Here is a 14221-nt window from a genome sequence, read left to right as displayed (position 1 = left end):
GAACACTTTATAAGAGCCTCCCCTCTTCTCACAACAGTTATGCTACCATGTTCCACCTGGAAAATATTTACATATTTCAGTATCTAAGTAAATTATTCCATGTTGCTTATTTACCCTTAGGCTCATGGAGAAACTGGATGAGCTTGTCAAAATGTTCCAGTTGATCCCATTCCTTTCCTGCTTGGGTGATCATCTTTGTTACTTTTGGGCGATTATCTAGGAGCACAGCTGATATGTGGGTACAAAGGGCCAAAGCAGCAAACCTTATTGATCTTTGTTGTGATCTCTGTGCATCATACCTGTGGGAAATGAGTGCCTGTGCCTGATCCAGTCAGTAAACCCAGCAAGGCTTTTTCCTGTGCTCCACCCCAAGACACGTCCAGGAACTCCACTATGCATACCTGCTGGGGTGGGGCTTCCATATCCTGCCAGTTCTCTTCTGACTGCCATACTGATCAGTCATTCTCTGGTTTGGTTAGTGAACACCTTACAGTGTTGTCTGAAGACTTCTTTACCTCTCCTGCCCCGTCTTTCCCTACTTTCTCTGCTTTTCTTTAAAAAACTGGGGACTTAACTGTCTTCCTCTTCCACTCTTCTCTTCCCCCCCCTCCATTTGACTTAGCGGTTCTCATTGCCAGGATCTTTGATTCCTTGGGACCAATACCAATTACAATGTCTCTGTGATGCATTTCTTCTACAGTCGGCACTGCCTAGGCTACCCCCCCTGGACCCTCAAAGACTGCGATCAACAGTCTCTTTACTCACACCAATCCTGATCTCCATAAAGAGCACCCCAAAAAATGATCGGCTCCAAAACCATTAAAGTCAAAAGACCACTCCCACAAATGTAAGAGCCACAAGACCTTACACACTAACTCTGCACTGGCTCTGATACCAAGAGGCCCAAGACACCACCAGCCTCAGCACCTCCACTGGCCATTGACTGACAGTCATCAGTACTTGAATCCTCAGATTCCAACCCTGACAAATTGGACACAGCCTCCAGCAGGGATTCAGACAAGAAAGACTCCCTGCAGCACTCTTCTCAGACTGACTGGTCACCTACAGGATAAGTGACCATGGATGCCACCATCTCCTCATCTGAGGACCTGAGATCTTGTGGCAAACTGATCAAACGTGTGGCAAACTGATCAAACGTATGGCTCCTGGGCCTTTCCACTGTACAACCACAACCAACTGTAACAGACTCGGTCTTTGATATTGTTCAGCTCAACATCTCAGCTGCTATCTCACTGCCTGTGGCCAATGTAATGGTCCAGGCAGCTAAAGCTCCTTGAGACAAGCCTGCATCCACTCTGGTCTCTTTATGAAGACTGGACCATATGTACTGGGTCAAAGACTACTGGGACCCAGTACATATGGGCAGAATTCTTTTCTTTCTACTCAAACACCAGTTTGCTGGTAGTAACATCTGCCTCCAAAAGCAGACACACTCACTCAACCTCCACAAAGAGGGGAAGTAGCTTGATTCTCTGGGTCACAAATTATTCCATGGGAGCCTTAGGGATCAAGACCACTACTTGGCTTGCATGGCCTGCTTTCAATATTCCTTCTGGGAACAACTCTCAGAGGTGGTCCCAGTGCTCCTGGAAGAGAAGTGCTAATGGCCAGACAACTGCAAAGGGAAGGGATGTTGCTAGCTAAACAATAGCTAAACTCATCTAAGAATATCCTTGCTATCTTCACTTAAACAATAACTTCTGAAATTGCATTATGCAGACATTCTTGGCCTCACTCCATGTCCCCTAAGCTGGACACCCAGTCATATATTGAAGACTTCCCATTCAACAGACAAGGTCTGTTCAGCTCCACCACTGACACAGTCCTCCAAGAGATGGACAAAAGCATTAAGACTTGTTGCAACCTTGGGGTAACTGGTCCGTCTTGTTCACTCAAGAGCAGGTCCTGGTCCCACTTGTGGTCCAAATGGCACATGATTAATCCTGTAGGCAGTAGCAATCCTTCAAGTATTCCTCTTATACACCCAGTCTTTGCAACAACCACTTAGATCAGGGGTGGCCATCGGTAGCTCTCCAGATGTTTTTGCCTACAACTCCCATCAGCCCCAGCCGTTGGCCATGCTGGCTGGGGCTGATGGGAGTTGTAGGCAAAAAAAATCTGGAGAGTTACCGTTGGCCACCCATGACCTAGATTGAAAAGCACTAAGACTGACTAAAACAGGGTCTGACTTCTCTGTCCATGCCCCACCAGACCTGTCTCCACCCATAGCCTCCTCACACCAGACACATCTCCTACCACCATGGCTTTCTACCAGCATGGGAGTGAATAACTTTGTACAAATGGGTCCTCTCCACGTGTGAGGTTATGTGATAGAGTTTGCTCAGACACTCTCAACACCAGATTTTGTAACTATCCTTCTGATATATTGCCTTTCAGTGGGAATTAAACAGCACTATTTTTCATGCTCATTGTGTGTGCTCTTCTGCTTTCTTTCGTTTTACATACTCCAAGTCCTATTGTCCCTATATAGATTTTCTGACCATTCCAGACTACAGAAGAGGCTTCTTTTTAGCCAGGTTTAATGTACTCCCTACTGCTGTTCTTAGTGGGTGCTACATGAGAAAGCCCTATTCTGAGAAATGTTGTTGTGGATCCAGCTCTGTTGAAACTGTAGAACATGTGTTTTTTGTTTGCCAAAGGTATATTTACTTAAGAAAACAGTTTATCAACCCATTAATTTTCGATATTGATCTGCCTATGGCAAATAAGCTCCAGCATTTGCTTGGTGGCTTTGATCTAACCATCACAGTTTCAGTTGTAACATTTCTTCTGGAAGTGTTTAGATTTAAGAGATAAAAGGAGGATTTTAAGAAAATGGGAAATGATGTTTTATGTTGTGCACTTTGCTGATTTTAAATGTCTATTTTGTAAAATCTGTAAAATATATATTATTGATGAATTTTGTATTTCATTGTCATTTGCTTATGACCAAATGGTCTGTGAGCAATAAATAGATGGATGGATGGATGGATGGATGGATGGATGGATGGATGGATGGATGGATATATTGCCACAAGAGGCCAAGACCTTCCTTGAGAAGGATACCATAGAATCAGTACCCCCAATATCACAGGGCTTTGACTTCTATTCCCCATACTGTACAGTTCCCAGAAAGGATGGTGGACTATGCCACATTATAGATTTGAGAGCTCTGAACAAATTCATCACCTACTGATGATGTTCCAAATGACTTTGCTCCAAAGTATCCTACCTCTACTCAGGAAAGGGATCTGGATGGATCCCTTCCCTCTACTCAGGGAAGGGATTATGCTGTAAGCCGCCCTGAGCCACCTGGTGGGAAGGGCAGGATACAAATTACAAATAAACTAAACTAAAACTAAACTATTTTGTATCCCCACCATTGACAGTTCCTGAGATTCACAGTGGGAGGGGATCACTACCAATACAAAGTGCTCCCCTTCTGGATTTCCACCACATTCAGAGTGTTCACAAAAATGATGGTGGTTGTGGTGGCATACTAAAGGGAACAATGATCTCTCTGGATATATACAATTGGCCTCTGGTGGTGGACTTCCAGGACAATTTGAAGATATTCAGAAAATCCTCACTTTGTTTCATTCCCTGGGCCTCATGTAAATTACAAAAAAGCTCATCTCACACATGCAAGGAAAGTTCAGTTCATTGGTGCCCTAATTGAATCTACAGCTTGCATGGCATTCCTTCCCCTGGAGAGGGCAACAACCATCATTGCACTGGCTTGCCAGATCAAGATTCACCTAGAAGCAATAGCTCTATCCCTTCAGTGTCTCTTGGGCATGATGACTGCTATGACAGCAGTAATTTTATTCATCAAACTACAAATGAAGGTCCTTCAACTATGGCTTCTACAGTTATTCACCCACCTGCCACTACCATCTTATGAGGCTTCGAGTTCCCCCACCATCCTGGATTCATTCAAGTGCCACCAGTACAACAGTGAAGACAGAGTCACCTCCCCTTGCTGAGTTAGTTGCTCACAGGAGGGATGGGGTATAAATAAATGGAAATAAATAATTATAACAGCAATAATAACAAATAAAACTTCTAGTTTAATGTGAAATATAAGTGGACCACTTAACCAATGAACAGAGTCTTAGACCATCGTGATTTGCTGCCACTTGGGCAGAAATATCAAAAACAAGTTAATCGAATCCTCCTGCCAGTGTGTCCAGGCATCCATAGCACATAGCATATGTCTGTCTGCCAGTCATCAAGGCAAGCAAATAAAACAAATATCAGCTGCTATTTGCTGTGACGGTTGATGTCAAGGTTCAGGGGAATGTTGCCATAATATCCTTAAGCAGGGCTTTTTTGGTAGAAAAAGCCCAGCAGGAACTCATTTGCATATTAGGCCACCCCCCCTGATGTCACCATTGTTCCAGATAGGGCATTTTGTAGAAAAAGTCCAGCAGACATTCATTTGCATATTAGGCCACACACCCCGACACCAAGCCAGCTGGAACTGCGTTCCTGTGCGTTCCTGCTCAAAAAAAGCCCTGTCCTTAAGCAAAGTTGGAGAGGGTCATTCCATGATATGCACTTCTTACACAAAATATAAAACACTGTATCTAGAGATGGTGGTAGCTTATGAGTTTATCTGAGTAGCACCAAGAATAATGATTGATAAACATGGAAAAGTTCATCAATGATGCACTGTTCCAAAAAGAGGGTGCATATTAATATTTCATGCATACTTAGTATGGATTGACTTAGAATGATAATTGTCATTCAGACAAGCACATCTCCTGATTTACAGCTAAGGTTCATTAGGATATGTATTTACCCATGCACATTGGCTTGGTCCTTTGACCGTAACTTTCACCAAATGGTAGCAGGCAGGATCTGCAATAGGATATACTGTCTGGTTAGATGTTCATGTGCTCACCTGCTGTATCCAGGATTTTGGTGGGCAGGGCCACCTGAGTTTTCCTTCGGTTGGAATTAGTATCAGAAGTTTGCCATTTCAGAAACTGCTAAGAGACAGGCTGGACGTTTCCTTGGGGCCCCTGCCCTCTTGGGATTGAAACTAGGGGGGTGTGTTGGTTGGAAGGTATTTTAGAAGGAAAAGAACTCCTTATGCACCTAAAGGCAGGAATTTCTTAGAAGCCTGTAACCTTTGGGGGACAGACTGATCTTTCTATTTTGTCTATAGTTGTTCCTTCTTTTCCTGCCTCTACCCACTTCACAAGAAGTCACCCTTCCCCCTGTGAATCCCTTCTGTTCGGAAGATTTTGTGGGCCACTGATAAGAATCCTTTTTTTCTCCATATAGGGCTTTCCCTTCTCTCTTATAGTTCTCCAGAGTATTGGGACCAATATTCCGTCTGCACCTCTAGGTCCTGTCCTACATTGCATTTAGTAAGGGGACTTGCTTCAGCATGTCTTCTTCCTTTGTCACTTGGTTGCATAGAATAAGATGCTATTGAGTCACAACTGACTTATAGCAACCCCCACATGGGTGTTCAAGGCATGAGATGAATAGAAGTGGCTTGCCATTTATTTTCTCTATGTAGCAACTCCAGTATTCTTTGGCAGTCTGACCATGGCCTGGGTGGAGAAGCCTAGGCTTCAATTCCTGCCAGTTATAATGCTGTACTTATGGCTGCGTGGAACAGTGCTGCAGTGGGAAGGAGCTGTGACATGCACTATGTGACCTTGGATGTCAGTTTTACTTGGATGTGCAGTTACTCCCCATGGTAGCTTCCATGCTGTTAAAGGGCACTTAGGACAATATAACACTTTTATGTGGCAGCCTTACTTGACTGGATAAGCTGAGATCAAAGGTCTGGGAGAGCTGAGACTGGTTGCAGTTTCTTGTGGTGTGGCTGCTGCATATTTTGACATGCATGTTAGCCCTTCAAACTTTACATGTTTATTGTAGGAAACATCAGCAGAACACCCAGGCCGCAACTTTGTTTTTTGGTGCAAGAGGGTATGTAGGTTCTCATCCACAGAGATATAAGCAATACTGTTGATGGAGCCTCATTTAGGCCAAACATATGACAGAAAGGAAGGCTTTTGTTTTGTACACTTCTTGGCTGCTGTTTAATGTCTCTCTTTGTTGTGTGTATATTAACTGCGATGAGGGCTGTCCCGTGACTAGGGTGTTTACAATATACAGTACAATTCTCTTCATCTGAACAGATGCGGGGGGTGGGGTCAGCTTCCAGAACATTCTGATAGCTGTCACTAGGACAAACAGAGGACTATACTAGACCATCCCATAATATTAATGGTGGGAGGGGGGAAAACATAGGTTCTGAAGCAAATGAGAGAGTCTGTGGCAATCCTGAAGCAGTAAAGCAGACACATAGCACAAGGAAGTTGCAGCATCATAGACAGACTATTCAGTCTTCACTAGGAGTGGGTGGAACTGTCCAGTCCCACTTGGCAACGTTTTGACAGAGCCTGGAATGACATATTTCCTTTCTGCCAAAACCCCAGAGTGGATTATGGAAGCCAGGCTCAGCATGACTGGGCTTCTGTGTACATACCTGAAAGGCCACCCACTGCATGAAGGGGTCACACATCCAGTTCCAGGGCGGTAGCTGCATTAGTCTGCTTCAGCAAGAAATAAACAGCATCTTGCAGCATCTTTAAAGCAACACAGTTTTTATTCTAGCAATAGCTTTTATGATCTAGAACCAAGGTGAACTCTTGCTTGGAAGAGTTTGGAAGAATACATGAGATTATGAAAGAAAGAAATTGTGGATGGCAGGGTCAATGAAATGCAGGAGGTACAGGGTATAATGTAATTATGTAAAATTCAAATGTAATCAAGAATAGTACAGAGATCATTTTGAGATTGGCAATAATGCAATTTTGCTAAGCTGATTAGCATCTGAAATTGCTAAGGAATGTAATGGTTGTTTCTGTAATGGCTATTCTGTAGCCATTACAGGTGTTAATCAGCTTAACAAAACTTGGGAAATAACACTTATCACTTATTGTGAATCTTCTCTACTATTTTTGATTAAGCTTGAACTGTACATAATTATTTCTCAGCCTGCACATCCTGCATTTTTGAGGCTGTTTACATTTTTTTCCTTTATAGACTCCCATGTATATCCATACATATGTTAGGTGACACAGTGGTCTGTGATCTACTGTTTATTTATTTAGAACATTTTAATTCCATGACTCTAAGAACCTGCTAGAGGCAGCTTACAAAATAAAATTAATAAAAAAATAAAAGTTATTAATTAAAAACTAGCATCCAACATATGTTAGAATTAAAAGGCTGGTTTTAATGGTGCCCGCCGTTGTACTGGGGTGGCCAGCAGATACAGGGTGGCTTGGGTGATTGCTTTGCTATATGCCCAATAGTCTCTGGCTGAACATGTATTGGGGAAAATGTTGCATTGGGCTCCATGGGCATGTAGCATGGCACCAGAAATGGGGAAGTTTTTTTTTTTTAAATTAACACATAAATGTCCTTTGCAGCTCACATTGGACTGTTTCATAGGGTATGTTCTCTGTAATGTGGAGATTTTCTTTAATATAGGTATTATTTTTGGACAGCAATTTTTGATTTCCAGTCTTCTTCATTTCTGCCAAATTCCAAAGATGTAGTGAACTACTGGCTCTAGTTATAGCCAGTGTTCCCTCTAAGCTGAGTTAGCATGAGCTAGCTCATAGATTTTTAGCCTCCAACTCACACATTTTTGTCTTAGCTCAGGAAGGATGGCCGCAAAGCACAATAATTTATGCAGGAGCTCACAACTTTAATGCCAGTAGCCACGACTTTAATACCAGTAGCTCACAAAGTAGAATTTTTGCTCACAAGACTCTGCAGCTTAGAGGGAACATTGCTTATAGCACATTATGGACAAGACTACTGTAGAAGCACCATCATTGGAGTTATACTGTCTTTGATCATCATTAGAATTGCATTTAGTGAAAGGAGTTTTGCTTTGAGGACAAATTAGCAGATGATGAATGAGTCCATCACAATTTAAAGTTGGCAGCTGAGCGCTTGAAGCCAGTATGGACACTGGGAGACTCAACAAAATGGATAATCAACTCTGCAGTGTCATTTCTGATGCAAACCTAAAAGTGATGTCGCTGTGTTGGGGCAAAACTCCAGGATTTACCTAAAACCATAGAGTAATGGGTGAATCTTAGAGCATTGCCCTGACATTGTGACATCATGTACACATTTGCTGTGGAAATGACATCATTGGTGCAATGCTAGTCCTCTTCAAGCAGCACCAGGAGATCTCCTTACTACAGCTTCATGTGACTTGCAGAATCTCAGGCCTGATCTTTCTCATCCCTGCTACCATTCTTATTATGATATAGTATTGATGTTACTATATCAGTATATAGTATATTGCAGGGCTTTTTTTGTAGCAGGAACTCCTTTGCATATTAGGCCACACCCCCTGATGTAGCCACTCCTCCAAGAGCTTTCAGTAGGCCCTGTAAGAAGAGCCCTGTAAGCTCTTAGAGGATTGGCTACATCGGGGTGGGGGTGGGGTGCAGCCTAATATGCAAAGGAGTTCCTGCTACAAAAAAAGCCCTGGTATATTGTATATATCATTAGTGATTTATTATAGCTATATCACCATCAACATGCATGCCCCTTTATGGAGTACAAGCTTACAGTCTGAAATATAACGAAAGGGAAAGAATAATGGGAGTTGAGGCAGATGAGCATGGGTGAATAGGGAAAGAATTTGTGGGTCAAACTAGATATGATAGAGATTACAGATCTCCCAGCATTTTTAAAAATTTCACAATTACAGAAGTTGATTAAAACCCAGGGCATGCATAAATGTGGATTTAACCCATACACATGTGCATGGTTTCATAAGTCAACAAGGTCACCATACTCCTGTTACATACTGGTACTTCCTTTTGCCAAACTGTTTTTTTTTTATTTTAAAGGATATAACAGAGTAGGGATCCTGGTTTAGACTGGGAAAACTGCGCAGGTGGAAGGATTAATCCCACCCTTCCTTACCTTTGCATAACCCCAGTCTGAATTGGATCCCTGCACAGCTATAATTGTGCTTAAAAAGATGCTGGGAAACTCTTATCACTTGGATCTTACAGTGTCTTGTAAATGTGGGCCAGTTATATATATCTAAGGAGCAGGGGTGAAGGACTACCAGTTAGTAGTCAGAGATACCAGGAACTAAATCCGTGACCTTCTTTATGCACCACAGTGGTCTGGCCCTCCCACTCTCTGTTGGCCAAAGGAAACAAAGGATTCTTAGTTCAAAACAAACTCTCTCCCTAGCTCATTGCTAACATTAGAATTTCATAAATCAAACCATATTGGGCAGTTGAAAGGATGAGAGCAGTTTTCCTTCTATGTTTTGTTTCTTTGCAGTTGAGGTAGCAGAGGGAGGATTCATGGAAATGGCGCTATCTAAAACAGATCAATGCTAGCCTTCAAAGGAAAACAAATTCTGCTGTGAGCTTGGTTGGGAGTCGCCAGCCCTGCTGATTTTTGAGCTAGAGGCTATCATTTCCCTCTTCTTCTCCATTATTGAACTGATGGTGATCAGTCTACACACAAACTACAAAAGCTGAACTGCGCCGTTGCCAGGATAAAATAGCCCAGGACTGCCATGATTAGCTAATATTTGCTGTTGAGTAACAACCTATTAGTAACAGCCGCATTTTCTCAGAACATTGTTCTCAGTGATCTTGGCATTTGGAGTGCTACATGGAAACATTTATCATTTTATTACCTTTTGTCTCCAAACTGTAAATTCAAAATTAAGAGACTGTATCTTGCTAAACCAACTATGGCAACAAGTTAAGTTGAAAAATCACAGATGCATTGTTATGAAGTTTATTTCAGGAGAACAAACTCCAGAATGTAACTTGAATACGGTAATGTAAGTCCCATGAGCTAGGGAAAGGAGGATGAGAAAAGCTGTTAGCAGTTGTGCTGGTCCAAAAGTAAAATCTAAAACCCTAAAATACAATCATAATAACACGTATTATGTAATTAGGAAAATCCAAATGAACACATAAGAGGTTGTGGGTTTTCAGAATCTTCAGAATGTTTCCTCAGGTTGGATGTTACTCTTGCTTTCTATTTGTATGTAGAACTGCCAAGTCTAGACTCTGAGAGTACCTTTAAGAGATTCTTCTTTTTTGTTGTCAAGTCATAGTTGTTTATAGTGACTCTGTGAGATTTTCAAGAAAAGAGATGTTCAGAGATGGTTTGTCATTGCCTACTACCATTGCGTTATGACCCTGGTATTTCTTGGTGGTCTCCCATCCAAATACTAACCAGGGCTGACCTTGCACAGCTTATGTGATCTGATGAGATCAGGCTAGCTTAGGCTACCCAGGTCAGGCAAGAAATCCATACAAGGAAGAATTTCACTAGTTGTGGCTTTTTAAATCAGAGTGTGTTTGTGATACAATAACCAGTGCACGGCACACTAGAATTTTCCCTCTCTGCTACTGCTAAAAGGTTAGGAACCCTGTTCAGATTTGGCCTGGCACCCCTACCTGATAAGCTCTGAATGCAAGGACAACTTGTACATTTCCGCACTGAGAAATATGTTAAATTGTTTGCACTGCATGTCCAGAGTTTCTTTGTGTGTGTGTGTGTGTGTGTGTACTTGAAGTTTGTCTTGGCCCTATTGTGTTTGGTTTCCTTAAAAGAAAGCTCAAGCAAGTGTAATAGGTTCCATATAAACCAAAATAAGTGGGCATGGGCCAACAGAAATATAATGTGTGATTGATTAATGTTTTCATTGGAAGTACAATACAGCTATGAGTCCTAGAGATTTTTTAAAATAACTGCGGTCTTTTGAACCTTGGTTAATGACCATCAGCTTTCACTTCCCAATTCTAACTTTGGAACAAGCCATCTTATGACTAGTAGCTTTCATTGCCATGGGGGCAATTTCATAGATGCATGTTCAGGAGATCAGGTGGCTCCCTGCTCAGGAATGATAATCTTTCTCTTGGTCAAATGCTGAGGAAAGTGTATTAGTTACTATTCAGTGGAGGTAAGTGGGATAAATGCAGCCACCAAACCCACCTTCTTATATTTTCTCTTTTTGTAATAATCCTGGGACTTAAATCTCAGCAGATCCAGACTTTACTTATCATGCCACACACTTTCCCTATTTGATTATGATGACACTAGCCATGTTGTGAAGCATATCTTGGAGCCCATTCCAGTAAAACTCAATCAGAGTTTCCCTTTCTTGTGCAGGTTCTACTCTCATGGCTGAGCGACTGGGCCCATCTGCACCAAGTTCACCTACTTCATCTCCAAACTCGCCCTCCATCCTCTGCAGTGGAGTTTCTGATCCCATTCTGAGTACTTGTGGTTCTGGCCCACTTGGCAGCTCAATTAGTGGTAAGTAAGGACTATTCAGATTTGCACCCCTTTCTAGTTTCAATACTACACCCTGGAAGAGACCGATCCTAAATTCTTTTCCTTTCTTTAAAAGATGTCTGTGTGAAAGAGTTAATCAGCTTCCACAAAATTTAAGGACCAGAAGTTTCTCTTGATAATTTTCAAAATTTGAAATCACAATAGCAAACAAAAATTTTATTTATATAGTTTTCAAAATAATCAAATGCCAAGATCATTCATCAAACAACATGAAATTGGCAAAAGAATGTCTATGGAACATGAGGGGTCTGATCTGAGATAATGCACATGGAATTACAGGGAAGAGTGTGCACGTAGTCCTTATAAGAAGGCAAAATCAGCTGTTTGGTAAGGATATTTAGGACTATACTTTTGAATGTACAGTAAATGTTTATGTTTAAGCCCTCCTAGGAGCCAGGCTTGGGATTTTTTGAAGAGCAGGATGGGTATAAACAGTCTTTGCCTTAGGGTTTGTAGAATCTTTCGGGATCAAGTGCTGTGTTCTACTGGAGAAAGTTTTCCTTCCAGACGTTTCGTAGAACACGGCACTTGATCCCGAAAGATTCTACAAACCCTAATGATGTTACCAGCCATGAAAACCTGAAATCTTTGATAATCTTTGCCTTAGTAGAATCCATCTATTGACAATGATCTGATGGATGTGTTCTAGAGTTTAACTAAAAGGGTTATGACAGGTGATCCCCACATTTTGCTGTGCACCCCTAGCATCTGGTGCTTTGGCCCCAGAGTCCTATTTTTAATATCAGAATTGGGTTGATAAAAGAATAACAGCATTTCTTATATTTCAGGCACTGCTCCCAACTCACCAGTCAGCATGCCAGAATCTCCTCTTTCCCCTTCCATCTCAGGGTCCTGGAATGACGAGTGCACCATCTGCTATGAGAACATGGTGGACACCGTGATTTACTCCTGTGGACATATGTGTCTCTGCTACACATGTGGGCTCAAACTCAAGAAGATGGCCAATGCCTGTTGTCCTATTTGCAGACGTGCCATCAAGGACATCATCAAGACCTATCGCAGCACTTAGACAAGCATGTCATAAAGGGTAGGGGCTGGGGAGATCTGCTTTATGACACTGAGACATGGGAAAGGGCTGTTCTAGCAGCCAGTTTCCCCCATCTTCACACAAGTCTTGCATTTTGAACTTTGCAGCATGTGGGCAAAACCCAGAGTTTTGAGGATTACAGATTTCTTCCGCCCCAGTTACCTAGCAGAGAGTTACTGCCAACCCTTAGATGTGCAGCCCCCAAGAAAGAATGGATGCCATGCCTTCCCTTACTTTCCCTGCACCTCCCTACTTTTCCTGCCTTCCCTCCACTGGGATACTGCAAGAAGTAAACAAGGAAGGAATGCAAATATAATTGGATTGTGCTTGGGCATGGTAGCTTGCCCAGTTTGGAAGCCCAATGGAAAAGGAAAAGGTCATTTGAACACTAAAACCACTCTGGGGGCAGGAAAACCCACCTGGAAATATTCTTTCTCAGTTTTCCAGTCTTCTGGTGTAGCAAGAACAGTCACTGTTCTCCCAACAGTCATCAGTGGCAACTGGACCCCCTTCTCCCCCCCATAAGTATCAGTTATATGCATTCTGTGCTGCCCATGGCACAGGGTGTGTGTGTATGTGTACTTTACAACTTTCTCATTCTACTTTCCACAGGTTCTCCCTTCTCTTCCTTTCCAGCCTGCAGCTCTCCTCCCCACCCCTACCTTTGGCAGCAGATGGTTTTATTCCTGCACATGCCATCAATTCCTTCATCCCTGGCTTCCCTTCTATTGCCTCTTTTTCTCCCCTTCACCTTTCTTGAGAATTGCATCAGTGGCTGGATTCAAAGGCTAAAGGGTTCCACTTACACCTGCTGTCTAAAAATCATGGAGATCATTAGAAGCCATAAGGACAAAAGTTCACAAAGGCTCTTCAGTGGGATATTGGGCATTTGCCTCAACTTAGAAGGAAAGTAAATTCACTGGAAATTCAAGAACTTCTGGCCAAAGTGAATGTGTATCACAGAGCTTGATGTATTTAGTTATCAAGAGAGAGAGATCAGAATTGGAAGTGGGGTTTTTTTTGGTTACTTTTATATGCTTACTTGGTTAAATGAAGGATTCTGAAGGCACTCTTCCCATCATGTGAAGGACCATAGACCTGGTTTCTCTTGCCTACACTGTTCTGAATATGTCTGATGTGACTGCATTCTTGGTGTTTTCTTTCAGTGTCTGTTGCAGCAGGTTATACCAGGATGGACAAGCACAATGCCTCATCCTTTGCTGGTCCACTGTTTTCTCCCTTTCATTAGATAAAAGACTAAAACAGAAACTGCAGCTCCATCACCACTTAACTCTAAGCAGATTTACCATGTTTGAAATGCTGTAGATCATCATGGTTGGGAGAAGTCCACAGTTCAACTCTTTGCTAGGGGAGGGGAGAATTTGGGGGGTGAGCTTGATTCTAAGCAACAAATGCACAGTTAGACAGGACACAGGTGCATAAAAAGAGAGGACTGTCAGAGGGACAAGCGTGGTATTGGGTCTCCCCCCCCCCCTCCAATGGCAACCATTTGGGAGGAAAAAAAGGCAGAAAGACTTTGACCTTGTCCACAAAGTTAAGCAGAGTTAGAGAGACTGAGAGGTAATTCCAATCAAGTAACCCAACCCCCTTACCCAAACTGGACTGGGTTTTCCAGTCCCTGCCCTCTAAATACACAAACAACTGCACTCAGCACTGGTTCCCTGGGCTGCATGCTTGGCTTCCCATGCTCACCGAAGGTATTGTCCTGAAGGAAATAAAATTATTTCCTTTCTC

General features: G+C 42.5%; 1 protein-coding gene across 3 annotated transcripts in view; it reads left to right on the top strand.

Moving 5' to 3' along the window:
* Window positions 1–13612, top strand: part of NEURL1 (neuralized E3 ubiquitin protein ligase 1) — a 232303-nt gene extending 218691 nt beyond the window's left edge. For all 3 annotated transcript variants that reach the window (XM_060241726.1, XM_060241728.1, XM_060241727.1), the window contains exons 5-6: window positions 11233–11379; window positions 12207–13612. In XM_060241726.1, coding sequence (XP_060097709.1) covers window positions 11233–11379; window positions 12207–12448 — 389 coding nt within the window. In that variant the 3' untranslated portion in view covers window positions 12449–13612. The remainder of the gene's footprint in view (window positions 1–11232; window positions 11380–12206) is intronic.
* The last annotated feature ends 609 nt before the right edge of the window (window positions 13613–14221 follow it).

This window comes from Heteronotia binoei, chromosome 6, assembly GCF_032191835.1.
Source record: "Heteronotia binoei isolate CCM8104 ecotype False Entrance Well chromosome 6, APGP_CSIRO_Hbin_v1, whole genome shotgun sequence".
NCBI lineage: Eukaryota > Metazoa > Chordata > Lepidosauria > Squamata > Gekkonidae > Heteronotia > Heteronotia binoei.
This window is presented reverse-complemented; position numbering and strand designations above follow the sequence as displayed.